A 19,002-nucleotide genomic window follows, 5' to 3' on the forward strand; every position below is an offset into this window, starting at 1 on the left:
CAGGGGATAAACGTCTACCCGTACCTCAACGGCCCAAGTCAAGGGAAGTGGCAGTCGCACACACAGAAAGCATCGTCCAGCTGGTGACGGATGTGGGGTTCTCTGTGAATTATCCCAAGTCCTGCTTGACTACATCGCAGAACGCACTGTTCCTGGGAGCCAGGCTCAACGCAGTCTCCTGCTTGGCGTCCCCCCTCAGGAGAGAGGGTAGCACCAATACTGGGGAAGGTTCAATGGATGTTGTCACTGAAGGCCGCCATGGTGAGGACCATCCAGTCGCTGCTCGGCATGATTTAATCGTTCATCTACCTTATCAGACTGCAGGTTACAGATGCAACCTCTTCAGGAGTAACTGGATGCTTGTTGGGTGCAAGTGTCCAGAAGCTTCAAAGACAAGATCCCTCGCAATGAGGAGTTCTGCCGGGTGAGAAGGTGGTGGGGCGTCCCGTCCCCCATACCAGGAGACGGTCACCACGGACGCTTCCCTGGAGGGCTGGGGAGCCCACACAGGGCTTCTGTACGCCAGAGGTCTGTGGATGCCGAGGAGAAGGATCTCCACATCAATATCCTGGAGCTGCAAGCAGTGCTCTGGGCCCTCACTCCGTCTCTGAAAGGCAAGGTGGTGAGGATCTTCACGGACAACACCACCACAATGTTCTACATCAGGAAGCGGAAGGGGGAGAAATTCCAGCGCTCTCCACAGAGCTGCAGAATTTGTGGCACTGGGCCGTCGTCCAAGAGATGTTGTTCCTCCTTTTTCACCTGGCAGGAGTCAAGAACACTATTGCCGATTCATTCAGCAGGGAGCTGTGCTCCTGCCATGAGTGGGAACTTCAGCAGGATCTGGTGGACAGCATGTTCCTCAAGTAGGGCAGACCCCAGATTGATCTGTTTGTGACGGCGGCAAACTCCAAATGCCATAAATTTGCCAACAGGTTCCACCAGCCCGTGAGTATGGAGGACGCGTTCTCCTTCCCGTGGGAAGGCCTGTTCCTATACGTGTTCCCTCCATTGCTTCCACTGCTGCGAGTCATCAATCAACTCAAACGGTGCCAATGCAGGATGATGCTCCTCCCCTGCCCCCATCCCGTCCCCCTGGCGTAGCTTAGGCAGATTTGGTACCCGGCCCTGCTCAGCCTGTCAACTTTGCCTCTGGTCAAGCTGGTGGTGGTTGCAAATTTTCTCACCAGAGAAGGAGGTGCAATCCTGCTCCACGACCAAGGATCGCTGAGCAGCCATATCTGACTTTTCATGAATCGAGGGTGGTGCTATGATGCACCCCTCCTTCATGCCAAACGTTCTGTCGGAGTCCACCTCAACAAGCCTTTGGTGTTGCCTGTGTTCTTTTCGAAACCTTTTTTACCGGCTGAGAGGACTTTGCACTTGCTGGATGTTGCTCGTGGTCTGAAGTTCTACGTGGCACACACTAAGTTTTTGGATGACGTCTCAACTGTTTGTGAACTTTGGTTCTTAAGCCATTGGCCGTCCAAGAGCCTATTCCACCAGTGCGATCGCTGCGCCGACGGTGTTCCTGTCTGGTGTGCCTCTGCTGGACATCTGCAGGGCTGCTACGTGGAGGTCCACGCACACCTTCACAAGATTCTACTGCGTCTACAGGGAATCCAGAAAGGAATCCAGGTTTGGCCAAGCAGTGCTACGCAACCTGTTCGCTTGATGGTGAGCCTGTTCCGGAGGTGAGAGTAATTGCTTCTGTGAGCCTTGCCACCTGCCGTGGTTGTATAATGTTGCACTGCTATGTATTCTTTATTTACGTGCATATGAATCCATGCCAGACCCCATACTGGAGAAGAAACAAGTCACTTAGCTGTAACTATTGTTCTTCGCAAGGGTTTGGCATGTATTACCATGCAAACCCTCCCTCCTGCCCCTCTGCGGCTCTTCTTGGTCCTACTGCCACTTTACATGCTACCAAATCAGAAAATGGCTGCCAGAGGAGTGGTTTAGGGAGAGGGCAGTCATTGGTTGGGGCAGTGTGACCCACAGTGCATTGATTGGTTTAGAAGAGAAAGACAGTGTGAAAGTGAAACTGTTTTTTTTCTTTTACTGAGTGTTGGGGAGAATTCCCATTTCTGTGCTAATTTCCTTCAACCTTAGAGAACCCCAGCTCTTTTGCTGGACTTTAGGACTTTTTAATTTTAACCCTGGAGTGAGTGAGCCCTTTTTCTCACTCTCATATGTTTTGACCTGATTTGGATTATGTGTGTGTGTGTGCGTTTGTTTTTGGAGTCTGACAAACTCCATATGCATCTACTTTGTGTATCGTGACACACAGCACCTTCAGTGCAGTGTCACAGAGAAATCCTTTAGATTTCTCATAAGGTTTAAATATCTTTTCTTGTGTCAACTACTTTTCCCAAGAATAGTAAAGTGAAATTGACTTTACTTAACCTTTTTTCTCTTTGTAGGTCCAGCACACAACCATCTTATGTGGAGTGCTGGGGGGGGAGAGGTTACTTAGTAGCTCCTTTTCCTATCTAATCATGTAACCATTTTTTATGTTTTTTTAGGTTTTAGCCAACAGGGCAACTCATAAGGCCATGGGGCAACTCACAAAAAGGAAGAGGTACAAGAAAGAGTGAGAAGAGAGTTTGAATTCCAACCATCCAAAAGGGGGCGACAAACCTAGCCAGGGTAAATTACATGGAAACCTGGTAGGTCTAGTGAAACCTCTGGTGCCAAACCAGAGGGAGGTCAACAGAAACGCACATTCCAGAGAACATTTGGGAAATGTTTTGTATATGGATCTGTAGATCATGTGCAAGGGGATCCCAGATGTAAGGGTTAACCTTCAGGGGTCCACACTGCCTCCTTAGCCTTCATCCCTGAGGGAGAAGTTCTAACGGCAGGTGCAGACTTTCAGTTACTGGCTGAAGACCCCATTGGAGAATAAGACTGTTTCTTTAGTGTCCCTGGGTCTGTGGGAACAACCGAATGTGGATATGTACAACTCCATACCAGATAACACAAAATAATATTATAAGGACAGTGTACTTGTAAATGGTCAGGAGACCCCTGCCATCAGAGACACTGGGGCAAGCATTACAGTGGTAGATGAACATTTGTCAAACCTGCGGATGTGTCTAAGGCACCCAAATGTCCCAATAAACTTGTAGGCGGCCCTATCCAAATAGTTCATATTCTGCCAGCTCCCATCCAGTGCAATAATATGACTGTTAGAATTCCTTTTAGTGTACAGAATTAAGTGCCAGGGAGTGTCCTGTTGGGACATTATTTGAAAACTCGTAGTTGTATCTTGAAACCAGATTGGCTAGAGGCCACCTTGAGACTCTGTTTGCGGTTGAGGAGATTTCCAATACCTCCAATCCACAGGAAGGCCACCCATTTTTTTATTTCCAGGAAAAAGAAAGACAAAGGAGAAATCCAAGGTCTCTGCGAGAAAGAAAGGTCTCAAACCTAAACGTGTTCACAGGACATGGATATCCCCTAGAGAGGACTGTTCCAGGTCACGCCAGCGACCACTCCTCCAGCTGAGGCTGAGTGGGAGGACCAACCAGACTCTATAGAGACCACTACTGGTGACACAGAGCTGGAAGAAAATATTCCCTGCTTTGGAGATCTGAATCCTAGAGATCTTGAGCTGCAGATTTTACTTGCAGAAGGTGGACCCTCTAGGGTAGACTTCAGCAGAGGCCAAAGGGTCCTCTAGAAGGTCTGCGTCAGCAGACCACTTCCCAGCTGGAAGGGCAAGGGCCAGGGAAGCATCGGTTTTACTGAGAGGATTGCCTTCTCTACAGTGAACCTACTTAGTCTACCCCAGGAAACTGGAAGTGCCCCAGGAGGTGAGACAGAAGTTCTTGCAGTTGGCACATGAGATTCCTCTGGCTGGCCACTTGAGTTTCAAGAGGACCAAAGCGAGGCTATCTCTGTATTTCTGCTGGCCCAAGATGGGGGCTGATGTAGAGAAATTCTGTAAGAGCTACCACACTTGTCAGACTTCTGGCAAGAGTGGGTCCAAGAATGTGGCACCTTTAGTGCCCCTCTGTTTGGCGTGAGTCCCTTTTGAGAGGGTAGGGATTGACCTTGTTGGTCCCATAGCCCCTCCCACATCTTCAGGCAACTGATTTTATATTGGTTATGGTAGACCATGCTACCAGGTATCCTGAAGCCAAACCTATGAGCAAGACCCTCCTTGGTATCTTTAGCAGGTAGGTTTTACTAAGGAAGTCCTCTCTGACAGGGGATTAAATTGTATGTCCCACCACATGCAGACCATGTGGAAGAACTGTGGCATGCAGACCATGTGGAAGAACCGTGGAGTGATTTACAAGTTCTCAACAGCCTATCCTTCCCGAACCAACGGGTTGGTGGAGAGGTTTAGCAGAATTTATAGGTGTTTTAGAGGAACCCCTTAGAAGAAAGTGAGACCTTCTACTTCCATGCCTTCTCTTTGCTTATAGAGAAGTCCCTCAAGCAGGGGTTGGGGTTCAGCCCCTTTGCACTTCTCTATGGTCATCTGGTCAGAGGTCCTTTGGCCTGGATCAAGGAAGGGTTGGAGAGTGCTCCTTCCCTACAGCCAGTGAGAAGCACTGACTAGTGCTAGGCCTCAGGAAAATGATGGCACGCATAATAATAATAATAATTAGAAGCTTCAGATAACCTAATAGAAGCTTCAGATAACCTGAAAGCAGGTCAGGCTCTGGTAAACATTGGCATGACCAGAAGGCTAACCTGGTGGAGTTTACTCCAGAACAGCTTGTTTTGGTACCTACAAGGCAGGGGGCTTTACAGGACAAATGGATTGGACCCTTCAAGGTTGTTGGTAAACTTGGACATGTCAATTATTTAGTGACTGTGGCAATCCTAGGGAGGAAGGGAGGAAGAGGAGGAGTCCGAGTAAAGTGGTCTACCTTGGACATCAGGCCATTGCCTAGCAAGGTACAAGCTGTGCTAGACTGGGGCCACCCCTACTACTCGGACCCAAGTGAGAGCCTGCTTAGGTCTCACAGGGTACTATAGCTTCTCCCTTGAATGTGGTGATCTCCCCCAAATTCCCCAAGAAGGTCAGGTGGAATGAGTGCACTAAGGCTTTTGAAGGGCTGAAGAAAGCCCTTTGTCAAGCTCCAGTCTTGAGAGCTGACTACGACCAATCCTTTATTGTGCAGACACGGATGCTTCTAACAAAGGGATGGGTGCAGTTTTGTGTCAACTGGATGAGGACACCCTATCTGCTTCATCAGTGGGGAACTGAAGGACTGTGAGACAAGGTGGGCAACTATTGAACATGAGTGTTTTCCCATTGTGTGGTCTCTGAAGTAGTTGAGGCCATACTTGTATGGATCTACTTTAGACCACCAACCCTTGAGATGGTTAATGCAGATAAGGTGGGAGAATCCAAACTTGTTAAGGTGGTCAATCAGCCTCCAATGGTTTGATTTCACCATAGAACACAGGTCATGGTGTAATCACCAAAATGCTGATGGTCTCTCCAGAAAGTATGGCCGCCTGGATTAGGAGATTCATCCAGGAGTGGATTAAATACTCCTGTCCCTTAGTCTGCGGGCAACGGTGTTAGGCTCAATTGCCATTTCTGTGCTTATTCCCTTCAACCTTGGAGACCCCAGCTCTTTTGCTGGTCTTTAGGACTTTTTAATTTTAATCCTGGATTGAGTGAGCCTTTTTTTCTTGCACTCATGTGTTTTGACCTGATTTTAGATTGTTTTCTTGAGTCCGACAACTCCACAGACATCTACTTTTTGTATGGCGACACACAGCACCCTCAGTGCAGTGTCGCAGAGAAATCCATTAGATTTCTCATAAGGTTTAAATACCTTTTCTTGTGTGAACTACTGTTTACAAGAATAGTAAAGTGAAATTGACTTTACTTACCTTTTCTCTTTGTAGGCCCAGCACACAACCATCTTATGTGGAGTGCTGGGGGGGGGGGGGGTTACTTAGTAGCTCCTTTTCCTATCTAATCATGTAACCATTTTTTATGTTACCCTCACTACTCTAAATGACTGGTTGCAGCGGTTTAATTTTTCTACCATTGTGCTTTTCTACCTTGGGCTGGATCCTCTGCTGCAGTATAGCGCCCATGGTTGATCATTTTGTCAAAATGGCTGCAGTCTTTTTTTCTTTTCGCCATTTTCTGTTGGTGAGGTCTTGGGTTTTACTCTGTATGCCAAGCCTAGTCTGAGCCCTTTTTTCTTGGTTTTGCCATTGGCTGGCTTCAGTACTGAAACCCGCCTCGGGCTCCAGTGTGTCTTGAAGGGCAGGAAGTGAGGGAGGTTCCCGAAACTCCCCTTTCCTTTATTTTTGGGGATTCCTGAATGCACCCCGTCCTGATAGGCTGGCTGGCTGTCCTTTCTGGACATCCACCCTGCTCTTTGAATGACAGCTAAGCTGTGTATGAATGGGTGAAACGGGCTAAAAAGGTGGGGTTATTGGGACTGAAGACAGTCGACCACTGGGAAGAACAACCCAACGAAGAAACCATGAGCGAAGCTTGCTGGAGCCTCCTGGACCGTTGAACTGCCCGGTGAAGCCCTGCTGCTGTGCTGAAAGAGAAGCTCTGAAAGGGATGACTTTTTCTGTTGGGTTAGTGGGACCAACTGACCCCCGAGACGAACTCCTGGACAACCTTCTTCGACTGGCTGTAATTCTTTGGTGCTGCAGGAACTGTGTGTCAGGGGTCGAGAAATCTGTAGTCTAGTGCAATGTCTGATCCGTCCAGAAGCTCCAGCAGTCTCCCCAGGACCCACCAGAAGCAGGACGACCAGAGCTCGAGTCACCTCATTGAAGCCCAGTGAAGCTGATCCAAAAAGAGCTTGTATCTGCTGCCGACCTTCGAATTGCTGCCGCAGGAGTCACCAGACATCGTTCCCTCTTGTCCCCACGGCTGAGGCCCAGGAACCCAGGATCTACATTGCTGCAACCAGACGGAAGCCAGCTGGACCACTCTTCCTCTAACCAAAGGTACTGTTCTGACTAAGGGTACTTGCATCAGTGTCTTTAGATTTGCTCTTCTCAGTGTAGACCTGCAGTAGCTACCTTGCTAGAGTGGTTTTCAGCTCTACTCTTCACAATTATAACACCTTGTGACCCTACAGTGATTTTTCTTCAACAAACTCGAACTTTGTGGAAGACTTTTGCTAAGTGCCTAAGCTCCATAGACTTACTCCAATTGACTTTGGCTGTCCTGACTCCCTGTAGACGCTTCTAGTCGATTTGACTTTGATACTTACTGTCCCTCATAGGTGATACATTGGTTTAAAACTAATATTGCTGGGAAAGGTTTTTATCTAGATTTCATTGGAAGTTTTAAAGTGCTCACATTTTCTGATGACCTGTTTTAACCTTTTTCCTTTCTACAAACCTCTGAATCTACAAGTGTACTAGTGATCTATAAATACCTTTTACTGTCCTAGTTAGTGGAGTCACCTCATGGTGTAGGAAGTGTGTAAGAAGCATCTCTGAAGAGTGTCTACTAGCTTTGTGTTGATCCTGGAAAAGTATTTTAAAGTGTATTTGATTGCTGCATATATTGCCCTTTTTAAAGAAAGTTTTTAAATAAGCAATCGATGGATAACAAAACCCTCAAGTATGTGTTACTTGGCTACTTGTATGGATTTCATTGCTATGGCTCTACACCGCGCATTGACCCCTCTTGAGATAGGCCTGGCTGCTCATTCACACTACCAACTTGTGCAGTACAGGCCTATACCAATGGTGGGTTACCTAATACCAAGAGGACAAGTGTTGTGTAGTCTCCCACAGGGTTACTACATCAATTCTTACTAACACCGTGGATGCCTGGCCTGGCAACTGGGAATTTTCACGAGCATGTGAATCCATGCCAGACTCGTGCTGAAGAACAATAGGTAACTTGTTCCTTACAGGCTGTGCCTCCAGGCCACTGACCACTTCCGTACTCTGGGACCCCACTGGGCCATGTTCTGTATCTTGGCTGTACCTGGAAGGCTTTCTCCCGAAGCCCCAGCCTGTCCCCTCCAACGAAATCCTTGGTCGGTCACTTGTCGACAGGCATAGCCCAATCTCTCCTGGGACGACCAACTTCTCACCGGGTTCATCCTGCATCTGGAGGCAGTAATCTGGTTCCATTGCCAGTGAATTCAGCGCTTAATGGGGCCATTGAAAGGAGCGAGATGCTCAGGCAGCTATTTTGCCTGCGCCCCCTGGAGGTTTCCCCAAAAACATTTTACCGTCTTGGACGGGGCAATTGGCCCTCGTGGCCGCTGGTGGTGTTTGGTAAGAGAAGGCTGTTGGCACAGATTATATGGGTTTAACCTCAGTGGTCACGTGTATTGCTGTTCACCATTTATCAATATCCACTTCACTATCATTTATCTCGAATGTACAGCTGCTTTTCCGAAGCAGACTGCAAACATTCACCTGTGATTTTTAGCATGCGGAAATGCTGTTAATTGTCATGTTTCAGGGTGATTCTAACGTGCATTACGATTCTATTTAAGGATTGCTTCATTGTAATGTGCAGTAAATGAATTTCAATCAAGTCCACTAGCAGTTGTCAATTACTCTTCTTTGCCATTTGATTTGTATTGGTTTTCTTCTGTCAATTTTGCTCTTGTACCATTGATCAGGGGTGATTTACAAAGAACTTGCTGGTTATAACTCGGATTTTCGCTGGGAAGAAGGAAAAGTGAATTACCACCGGCAACTTCTCTGAATTGCTCCCATCATAACTGGCCCTGGATTTTTTTCTAGTAAATCAGTTATGTACTGCCAACAACTGGTAAAAGGGCTCATATCTGCTTCTCCAGTCTTTCAAAAGCAATGCTCGCTTAACGAAACCTCTGTCGTACTACATTTAAACAATGTTCAGTAGTTTAGTCCCCATATCTTGTATTCTTCCTACTATGGCCTTCATTAAAGACCCTTCCTTGGACCAGTTGGTCAAAACATTTTAATCCAACTAGTTCCATGTACACACATAGCTGCACACTATACACAGGACTCCAGCTAAGCTTCTGAATTGGGCGTATTCCTTGTTCTTGGGACTTGGGAGCAAAGGATTTTACAGGGAGTGAAAAGGCAGTCACGTTGCCATATCGGGGAAATTTTAGGCCAGTAAAACCTAATTCCAATTTGAAATTATGTACCTTTCCTTGTGCCCTGTAGTGACTATAAAGGAAGCGGAGTCATTAGCGCTCGTCTCTGTAGCATGTGCTGCTGGTGGGCGCCTGTGGTCTAAACACATCGACATAGAAGTGCAGACAGTAGAAGGGGCTAGACATCTGCTTGTTACTCCTTCGGTTTTTTCGAGTAAAATTGAATGCTGGGCCACATCTGGTGGCCTGATTACGCCATTCTTGGAAGAAGTCGGAGATTTCCATTTAAGACTATATTAGTTTGATCACATTAATGTTCTCATTTAAAAAAAGGCCAAATCTTTTAAAAATATTAATAGAATGCATGCTAGAGCAATTAATTTAATGATGTGTATGTAATTGAAGCTTTCTTTGATCGTCCTAAATGTCCAGTGTGTGTTGCTTTTATTTTGCAAATTCATCAAATTTCATCTCCTGTGAATGCAGAATGTGGTCACTAGACATTACGGAAACTCTGTTTTGTACCTTTAGTAGATGTGTGTAATCTATTCCATAAAGCTGTATATTTTTTAGAAACGTTGAAGTGAATGAACATGTAGTCAATTTTGCGTGCCCCTCATTATTTAAAGGTTATGTAATGTGAACTTTCTGTGAATATGACCCTAATGAGATGTTTTGGAATTAATGTGATCTTTATCTTTCTTTTTGTGACTAGAGAGACTCTCCTATGCCCCAGCGCCCGTGCTGGCACCTGCAGCAGTAAGTGCAATGAATTAAATATCATATTTCAAGTTTCCATGCAAGTGAAAAAGTGACATCTAAAACATTACTTTTTTAAGAAAAATCACCTGTAATGGGGTACGTTTATCCTAACCAATGACGCACTTATTGAAAGTGCTCTTCAGATCTGGTCACATGCCTTCATTCCGGTTTGTGCATTATTTGTGCAAATGTAAACTGGAGTCTGTAAATGTTACCATAAGTCGGTATGGTCTTCGGTCCAGTTTTCCCATTGAACGCGAAGTGACTTATTCCAGCTACAAAAATACTGCAGAAAAACAGGCTCAAAATCTGCAGGAATGTGCATCCATGTCGCACAGCAGGCGTTAAACCAGTTTACAGGCGTGCTTCAACTTTGTTACTTTACCGGCCATTATGTCCCTCCAACAATGCAAAAGCACGTGGAATATTTTCTATTTAATGAGATCTGGTTTGCATTGTGGGAGCAATCTGAGACCGTAATGATATCATTGCCCCGGATAGAAATTTGAGGCAACAGCATTTGTATTCCCCATTTTGGTAAGCTTGCGGTAAGAGGATTTTTAGGGAGTACTTTCTCACTAGACAAGCTAGTGTTTAAGCAGGAAAATGTGTTTTTCAAGTTTAAAAATGGGCATTTTACTGCAGAGCAATTGAAGTATACGTGGAAGGGCATTTTAATCTATGCCACTGCTTATCTGGAGCGCTGACTACTAGAATAGCATCTGAAGGACAAAACTTTCAATGAGATTGCTTAATAGTCATGCCTGGGACTTAAATTGTCTTTCTTGTTAGTATTTTTTGTTTTTTTTGCAGTAGGAATATTTCGCAGTACATTTGTGTTTGAATAATCATGCAAGTTTACGAGTTTTACTCTCCCTCTAGCTCGATATCTCCAAGTAAGGCTTTGGCAACCCATTAGTTGGCTGCACGGGGACACCCATGTCTGGATCTAATTATACTGCACGTTTTGGACCTGATTAAGCGTGAATGCGCTGAAACTGAAACCCCACTTGTGTTTCCGGTGCTTCCATTCATTGTTACTGCAGTCATGTGCTTGTGGGCACCGATGAACTAGGTCGAGGCGTGTGCATGTATAGGATTTACTATGCAGCAAATGTACTGCTTAAGATCTCCTGACAGGAATAGGAATCTTGTAATGTCGTGCATCAAAGATTGAGGGGACTGTTCTAAGAGTACTGTTTTGTGACATAAATTACACATGGTATGAGTGTCTCCTGGTTGAAGTGTGATTTATGCCAGAAAAGGATACTTACTAGGGGCGAAATGTCCATTCAATTCACTAGAAAGCCCACTTGCGCCCAAAATCCACATTTGTATCGTCTGCTGGCGAAGTGTAAGAGTGGGATTAAAAAGTCAACGCATATTTAAATATTCAAATATTTTCCCCATACACTGATCCATTTATTCGATCCAGCCCACCCGTTTCCATGCGAGCTCTTCAAACCACATACATGTTTGATGTAAAGAAAGGAGAAGGTTTTCGCCAGATGGAGAATTGTTTAGTGAATTTCTTCCCACTGACCCTGCACGTTCAAACGCTCATTCCGGGGGTGGGGGTCTAACTGCCTTTCAGGTGGCCAAACGTCCTCAGTCAGATGCTGCAACACCTGCGCTAGTGGAGTAAGCTGGAGTAAGTTGGCACATTTTCCAGTCGTACGCGTATGTGCCTGAAGCGAACCATAAGGGCTTTTGGTTGTTTGTTCGGTTTGAGTGTAGACCTATTTAGAAAGCACAAATGCTTCGCCGGGTTGTTTCCCGTGTGTGCTGAAAAATATTCAAACGCATGATCGTTTGGAGCAAGCATGTTTAAGTGGTACATGTACGCTCCAGTCGCCCTATTACGGTTTTACTGTATGTTTAATTAAAGGGAGTGGTATATATTGTGAGAAAAGACCACTGTTGCGTGCACCTCGCACATGCATGTAAGTTGAGATGGATAAATGCACGTGTGATCACCCCTTTTTTAAATCGGTTTGCATTCATGAATCGTTTCCTTTTGCAATCTTATGTATATTGATAACGTTTTGGAACAATTTGTGTGTCTAGACCAAGCCTAAGCGCTTCTTTTGTCGTCGAGGTTTTATTTGTTATCCTTGTACAGGTCATGCCCTGAAGAAATTGGTCTGGCATTCTTACCTTTTGGCAAGATCGTGTATTTAAGCATCAATAAGAAAGAGTTATGACTCATAATGTACACTTCATGTCAGAAACCTTCCTTCTCCTCAAGTTTTACTTAATCAGATAGTACTGTACAGTTACAGTACTACCACCTATGCCAAAGGTATGGGCAGGATGAAACCGAGTATGGGCACACCTGGTTGGTGAGGCTTGAAAGTGGTCTGCATTCATTATTGCGTTGCATGTTTGAAAAGGGGGAGGAAAAAGCACTGTATGTAAAAAAACAGTTTAAAAAAATCTATGGTAATTGACTTGGCGACATGTTGGGGTAGATTCTGCATTGAAATGTCTTTTTCGTCTTGTAACGCAACAGCAGGCTATCGTGCAAGAATGCCAGCTTCGTCATGGATGTGAAGAGCGTACTGATGGTGTTCTGACCTTTTGGCCATGGGCCACCTTGTTAGGTAGTGCAAACGTTAACGTTTGTACATTATCGAAAGGCTCGAAGGCCACCCGTTTTAGATGGGTTGCTCACACAAAAACGACTATGGTTGAATCCTGCATAGACACCTTTGACCTCCTCACCCAACCAGCCAGTCATTAATTGGCTCTATGTGACCTCCCTTAAGTATACTTTGTTAATGGCGATTTTCATTTAACTTTGTGCCCAAATTGCTCAAGCATTTTATTTTTAAATGGCTAAAGCAGCATTTTTATCAAAGCTGCTAGTGAAATGTAATATTTTCAATATTTGTTTCCCCTTTGGCCTAAAATATTGCAATTTAGGTGTCTTGGTCAGAAACAGTGCACCTTTCTTCTGACCACACCTCACAATCTAGTCCATTGACTTCTTTGCACCTAATTTTAACATGATTTTGGGTTTTGAAGGCTTCTGAAAGCCACGTTCCACAGAAAATAGTTAAATGCAACATTTGAACTGGATAGCACCAATCAGACGAACGTATTTTTAAAGTTAAAACTTCTTATATTTTTTATTTTCCGTTCGTCTCCTTAGAAGTGCGTTACTCTCTAGGTGTACTGCCCTGGGTGGCTTGTCTTCTTAAGATTATTATACCCGTGTTGGTACACTATTTTCTTTTTTTTTTCTTTCACCCTGAATTTGTTTTTGCGTTGCTTTTCTCCTAGCTTGAAAACCTTTTTTGCCAAAAAAGGATTTTATGGAGCCATTTCACACGTACTTAAATGAATACTCTGCACATCACTGCTTGTCTGAGTCTTAAGTTGCTTACATGCTATCTGCCTACCCATTTTTCATTGGCTTTCTTGTTTTGAAGCTCATTTCTCATGCGTGTTTTTGTCTCATTTGTTTCCATCAGCAAGTTCCCAGCACCCCAGGGTTTGTGGGATACAATCCCTACAGCCATCTGGCCTACAACAACTACAGGCTGGGCGGGAACCCAGGCAGCAACAGCCGGGCTACGGTAGGACACTCAAAACTACTACGTTAACAAGGCCTGGCCTGCATTGTGGCATGGCTTGAGCTGGGTTAAGGGTGTCCTTGACCATGGCATCTTCCTGATTGTGATTTTCCAAAATTAAGATGAGACATCTGGGCGCAGCACTCCTGAATGACCACTTAAGGGGTAGTCGGCAGACATTTGAGTTTCCTTGAGGGAGGAAACAAGTGTATGAAAGAGATGGAATGGTTGTGGGAAAATACTAAATTTGAGGGTTTAGTTTTGGGGTACGCTAGAGTAATGAGAATAGTCTGGTAGGAAGAATAGAGCTCCACAGAACATGTACATCTCTTTTAATCTGCATGTCTGTGCATGATGTGAATACAGGCCTGCAACGCTCTCCCTGTCTAGATGAGTTCATATGCAGTTGTAACAGTCTACCTCACCCCAGAATCGGTTTGAATAATAAAATTGCAATGGAAGACCACGTCTTCCTCTACACAGGTTTGAGGTGCAAGTGGGTGTGGGGGTTGTGGTTAAATGAGTACCCTTACAGAATTAATTTGTGCACAGCTTGGTGTTAACGTTGTTGGTATTTCCACAAGGCACATGAATCAGATGTTGACCTGCATGTAGCCAATCGTTATGATGCACCTCTCTTTTGTTAATGCGTTGACTATCTTGCACCACAAAGATCAAGAAAGATTATTAAGGTAAAATTCACAAACAGTGGTGGGTGCTAATTCCTCGTATTCAGAACGAGTGCACCAGCATTTCCTTTACTTTTTTTTTGTGTGGTGTGACCCACCCTCGAAATGGGCGAGTGGTAAGCTCAGCTTTAGGTCCCTCGCGTCCTGCGCCTAAGGAATCCAGCTGTACTTCTCTGAGGTCCAACGAGGCTGGTAGAATGGGTTGCTGCACCCCTTCTCCCCACCCCACCCAAGTGCACATACTCTAGTTGATGCTGGGTTATTCCTTTTGGGGGCAGGGTCCAGATCGATCTGCATATTTTGTCTCCCTTTCTGTAATGCAAAAATATGATGGCCTAGAATGCTGACCAAGGAAGCCATTTTTCTGTAAGGTTGGCTTGAGCTCGTCCATCAGTCACTTTTTTGGGTTAACCCTTATATAGTAACTAAATGGAACTCTAGCAGTAGAATTTCAGAGCGGGCCAGTTTAGGATAAAAAGCTCTCGCATTCAATTTCCTGGCTTTCCTTTTACCACTAACAGTCACCATAGCTAATGTAAGATTTACTATTAAGCAGAAGAAGGTAATGTCTGTGATTGGGTGAGGGATGAGAGAAAAAGATGATCAAAGCAGCTATTCTGAAGCTTATAATTTCAAGATGGGAGTTGACGCTCATTTTGCGTATTCTCGTGCAGATGGTGAACGGGGACAGTTTTGTGGGGGTGAGGACTCCTGCATTACAGTTGCAAACGTCTGTCGCTATATCTGACATTTGTAGAAGAGTGCATCATTCAGACTTCCTATTTACATGAGTTTGTTACTAGTTTTACATGTCTTTGACCCAACAAATATGTAGTTACTTTTATGTTAAAAACATAATAAAATCACGAGGCATTTTACTCTAAGGCTTGATTAGTCAAAATGGAAGGGGCGGGCGGGCGTGGTTTGGTCAGTGTTGTAATATGTTGCAATTTTTAAATGGCTTAAAGTGTGCTTATATGCATTAAAACAGAACCTCGTTTGAGTGAGCATTTAAACTTTCGTGTACATTTTTTTTATCCCTAATTTTGGAAATTTTATAAACCATTCATAAAGCAGTTTGCAAGCAATGTGACTTAATGAATTGCTCCCTCCCGTGGGGTGAGGGGTGTGTTATTTCTGTAGACTGCTTGATGTGGCCAAGCAAAGCCCTTTCTTTTTTTCTAGTCTAAAGAGAGTACTAACTGGAACTTGGTAGAGAATAGGACAGAAACGAAGCCACTATCATTGGTAGGTCCTATTTGTGCAAACTTCATTTGTTGTCTAACTGTTCTCTCGTGTTTGAAGCCACATAACATACGAGCATTTTTTTTAAAAATGCTGCAGATTTTTCTTTTACTTCATGAGACGCCGTTTTACTTTAAATGTGTGCTCTTGAGCAGCAAAGGCTCAGTTTTGTAGAGCACGTGCTGCCTTTCCTGGGTTTGAAACTCTAAAAGGCCGACTCAGCCCTTCGCCTCTCAATGGGAAATAAAGTGGACTTAGTCACCTTTATACCGTAGAGGGAGAGATAAAATGAGTTTTCATCCCCATTAATCCTAGAACGTGCAAAACTAAAACTGGGTCCAAAGTGCTAAACGGACTGTTGTGGTCCCTCTTTATAAATGCACCTTAATATATGTTCATTGCGTTTTATAGCAACGTTGTTTTGTTGATCTGTCAAACTTTTAGTTGACAGTCATGTACGGTGAGCTGAAGTATTTACGTATGTGTTGGGCTTTTATTTTGTTGCCTTTGGTGTCTCTAAACTTTATAAAAGCTGCCGCATGACTTGTTAAAAACTGTTGATTGTTTGTAGATGAATATCTCTGCCTGCAAGACTGGTCTTGTTTTTTGGTGTCCATTCATTCCATATGTTTTTTTACCCATGTCTTCACTTGTGTATTTCGAATGTGTGTGCGAAATACCTGAACAGTTAATTGGGCTGTTGTATGAAATCCATTGTGACTTGCATATAAACTTAGCAGAAATTCCATGAATGTTTAAAGTACCAGCCCAGAAAAGGTTGCACGTACCAGTGAGGGTTCGGGGGGGGGGGGTTGTTGGAGGGGGAAACTAGGCTTTTGTCAATAGGATTTTGTTCCAGACTAAGGGCGTATTTTGATAACTGTTGTCCGATTGGTCTTTTACAGGCTTCCTCGGGTATAACCATCCCAAAACCGCCCAAGCCTCCAGATAAGCCATTGATGCCCTACATGAGGTACAGCAGAAAGGTAGGTGCTGCGTAACTAATCCAATGCACAAACCAATCCATGTTCCCTGGGTAAGAGTTTGCTTCCTGCCAAATACTAACTAAACAGCTTCTAGGCCCAGCTCGAGACCGAAACCCACAGACTAGCCATGACGAGGACAAGGATCCTCTAACTATCAGGACCCTTAGACTCTCGGCTCCCTCCCCTTGACCAGTCCCGTACAGAGAGAGGACAGAGCACAGCTCCCCTGACTGCTCCTAAAAAGTAATGCAGCTCTACGTGCCGCCTTGTACCAGTTTGTGTGCGGTATTTTCTGACAGACCCAACAGGAGCATGCTTAGATAAGTGAATTTTAAGATGATGGTAAAGCTCCTTCTGTCTCTGTCCAGGTCTGGGACCAGGTGAAGGCATCCAACCCTGACCTGAAGCTGTGGGAGATTGGAAAGATCATTGGCGGGATGTGGAGAGACCTTACCGATGAGGAAAAGCAAGAGTACTTGAATGAATATGAAGCAGAAAAGGTACGAGTGACCTTTTACTAGTTATGAAAACTTCTGCCATTACCTAATCTTAGCCTCCTGCCGACTCATTTTATTCGGCATAGTTTTTTCAATTTCCTAACTCTTATGCAGTAGAAACCTTGCTCTTGCAGAGAACCTTTACATTAACTTATCAAATAGTTACATCAACAAACAGTCCTTAAATTAAAACCTACCTAGAGCTCTGCAAGGTTAGTAGATGTCCGAGCCCCGTAAATTAAAGGGTAGGCTAATGTACCTTTTTCGTACATGGCACAAAAGGCATGTTTCAGTGTTGGGCTTCAATAAGTTGTTGATCCCTAACCCAAACCAGTTGAGGACTTTGAATGTCCCTGATTTGTTATGCCATGCTTTGCGCGCCTTCTCAGGATGACATGATTATGGTGGAGGCATGACTTGAATTCCAGATTATTTTATATATGGGGCTCCAGAATCACACATCCACTATGTTGTGCTTTACTCGGGCATTAAACAAATTTGTCAGATAGAAAAAGATACAAAGGGCTAGAAAAAGTTACAAAGGGTTTGTGAAAAGACTTCCTTTCAACTCACAAAATAGTCCAATTCGATAGAGGATTCGTGTACTGAACCAACTAGTAGCTTCGGAACTACACTTGGCTTGTCATTACCTTTCTTACAGATTCAATTAGGCACCCTCTACCACTTGTTTGGTGGTGATCTTTTTAACAAACCTTTGGCAATCCGTGTGTGAAGGTGGTCTATAGCTACGTAGAAAGTGTTCATTGAGGTAATTTGATATCGGACTTCCAAATATTCCATCCTGCCCCCCCTCTTTATGTCCCTGCCCCCACCCTAACCTGTTTGGAACGAACCTTTGTGTCACATGGAAAAATAATAGGCCCCTAGTTTTGCACTTTTTGCAAGTTATGCAATCCTCAATATTTCAGATTTTAAATGTCGATATTTCCGTTATTGTAAATTGATTATTTATCCAGTTGCATGATGCCTCAAGTAGGTCAGTTTGTGGCAAAGTTGGGATGAAACAAAGTGAATTGGTCATTTTGTTGCAGAAACTCGGACCTTGTTCCTCGCCATTTTTAGGGTGGCGTCTGGTACTGTGTTGATGCATGATTCTGATCTTATTTCATGCTGGTCAACTTTCAGATTGAATATAATGAATCCATGAAGACCTACCATAATTCCCCTGCCTACCTGGCCTATATCAATGCCAAAAGTCGAGCCGAGGCAGCCCTGGAGGAGGAGAGCAGGCAGAGGCAGTCCCGCATTGAAAAGGGGGAGCCATACATGAGCATCCAGCCAGCCGAAGACCCGGACGGTGAGTTTACATATGAATGCTAAGCCTAAATGACGTTTTTTAGAAGCCTTTTTTGGTAGCTGGTATTCTGTAGTTCTGTGCAACTGATTTAACATGTTACTTTAGTTCTGCTTTATTTCTGGTGCCACCTGGCATTCTTAAATTGAAGAGAATTGTTTTTTGTTTTTCCTGGTTTCAGCTTTTTTTTTTTTTTTTCTTTTTTTTTCAGTGTGGGTCTTCTGTACAATGTCATGCTAACATATCATGTAGTGTCAGGAGGGCAATTTGAAAACACTTAAGCCATTCATTTAGCCAGAAAGACTTTGTTTGCATGGGGAAGGCTGTCACCTGAACAGGCGAGGCGTATTCTGAGAGCGGCACTTCATGTAAACTTGGATCCCTGTTATATGTACTTTTTATTTTATTTTTTTAATGGAAACTAGAAGACCGATTATGCCAAATAAAGATGATCGGGAACTATGTCTCTTCTTGGCTCCTTGGATTCACCGCTCGGTCTAGACCAATCTCTTCCATTACAAGGTGTTGGAAGATCGGGGGAATGTTCTTTGTCTCTCTTTTTCATAGCCCTGCAGTCCTGTGGAGGGTTCAGGTGACTGTGCTTATAGTACTCGTGTGTCATGTGAACAAATACAAATTATTGTTCATATTGGGTAGGCGGTGCATCCTGCACGGCAGCTTCTAATGTGGTTGGAGAAACAGATCGAGAATGCCCACATACCAATACAGGTGAACCCGACCTTGAGCTGTTGGGGGTTAAGGGGCAAAGGGTTCTGAGGAAAAGCATAAATATACACACCTGGCTAGTTCATCAAAATACAATATCCCTTGGACACTGGTTCTAAAAATCTGGTGGCCC

The 19,002-nt window shown here is 44.3% G+C and overlaps 1 protein-coding gene across 8 annotated transcripts in view; it reads left to right on the top strand.

The window, feature by feature from the left end:
* SMARCE1 (SWI/SNF related BAF chromatin remodeling complex subunit E1) overlaps positions 1 to 19,002 on the top strand; it is a 120,040-nt gene that overhangs the window by 76,299 nt on the left and 24,739 nt on the right. For 2 of the 8 annotated variants that reach the window (XM_069634553.1, XM_069634552.1), the window contains 6 exons: positions 9,787 to 9,830; positions 13,310 to 13,414; positions 15,286 to 15,348; positions 16,251 to 16,331; positions 16,700 to 16,831; positions 17,975 to 18,146. In XM_069634553.1, coding sequence (XP_069490654.1) covers positions 9,787 to 9,830; positions 13,310 to 13,414; positions 15,286 to 15,348; positions 16,251 to 16,331; positions 16,700 to 16,831; positions 17,975 to 18,146 — 597 coding nt within the window. The remainder of the gene's footprint in view (positions 1 to 9,786; positions 9,831 to 13,309; positions 13,415 to 15,285; positions 15,349 to 16,250; positions 16,332 to 16,699; positions 16,832 to 17,974; positions 18,147 to 19,002) is intronic. The other 6 variants (XM_069634554.1, XM_069634555.1, XM_069634556.1 and 3 more) reach the window with 4 other exon arrangements.

This window comes from Ambystoma mexicanum, chromosome 13, assembly GCF_040938575.1.
Source record: "Ambystoma mexicanum isolate Mex_15411 chromosome 13, UKY_AmexF1_1, whole genome shotgun sequence".
NCBI lineage: Eukaryota > Metazoa > Chordata > Amphibia > Caudata > Ambystomatidae > Ambystoma > Ambystoma mexicanum.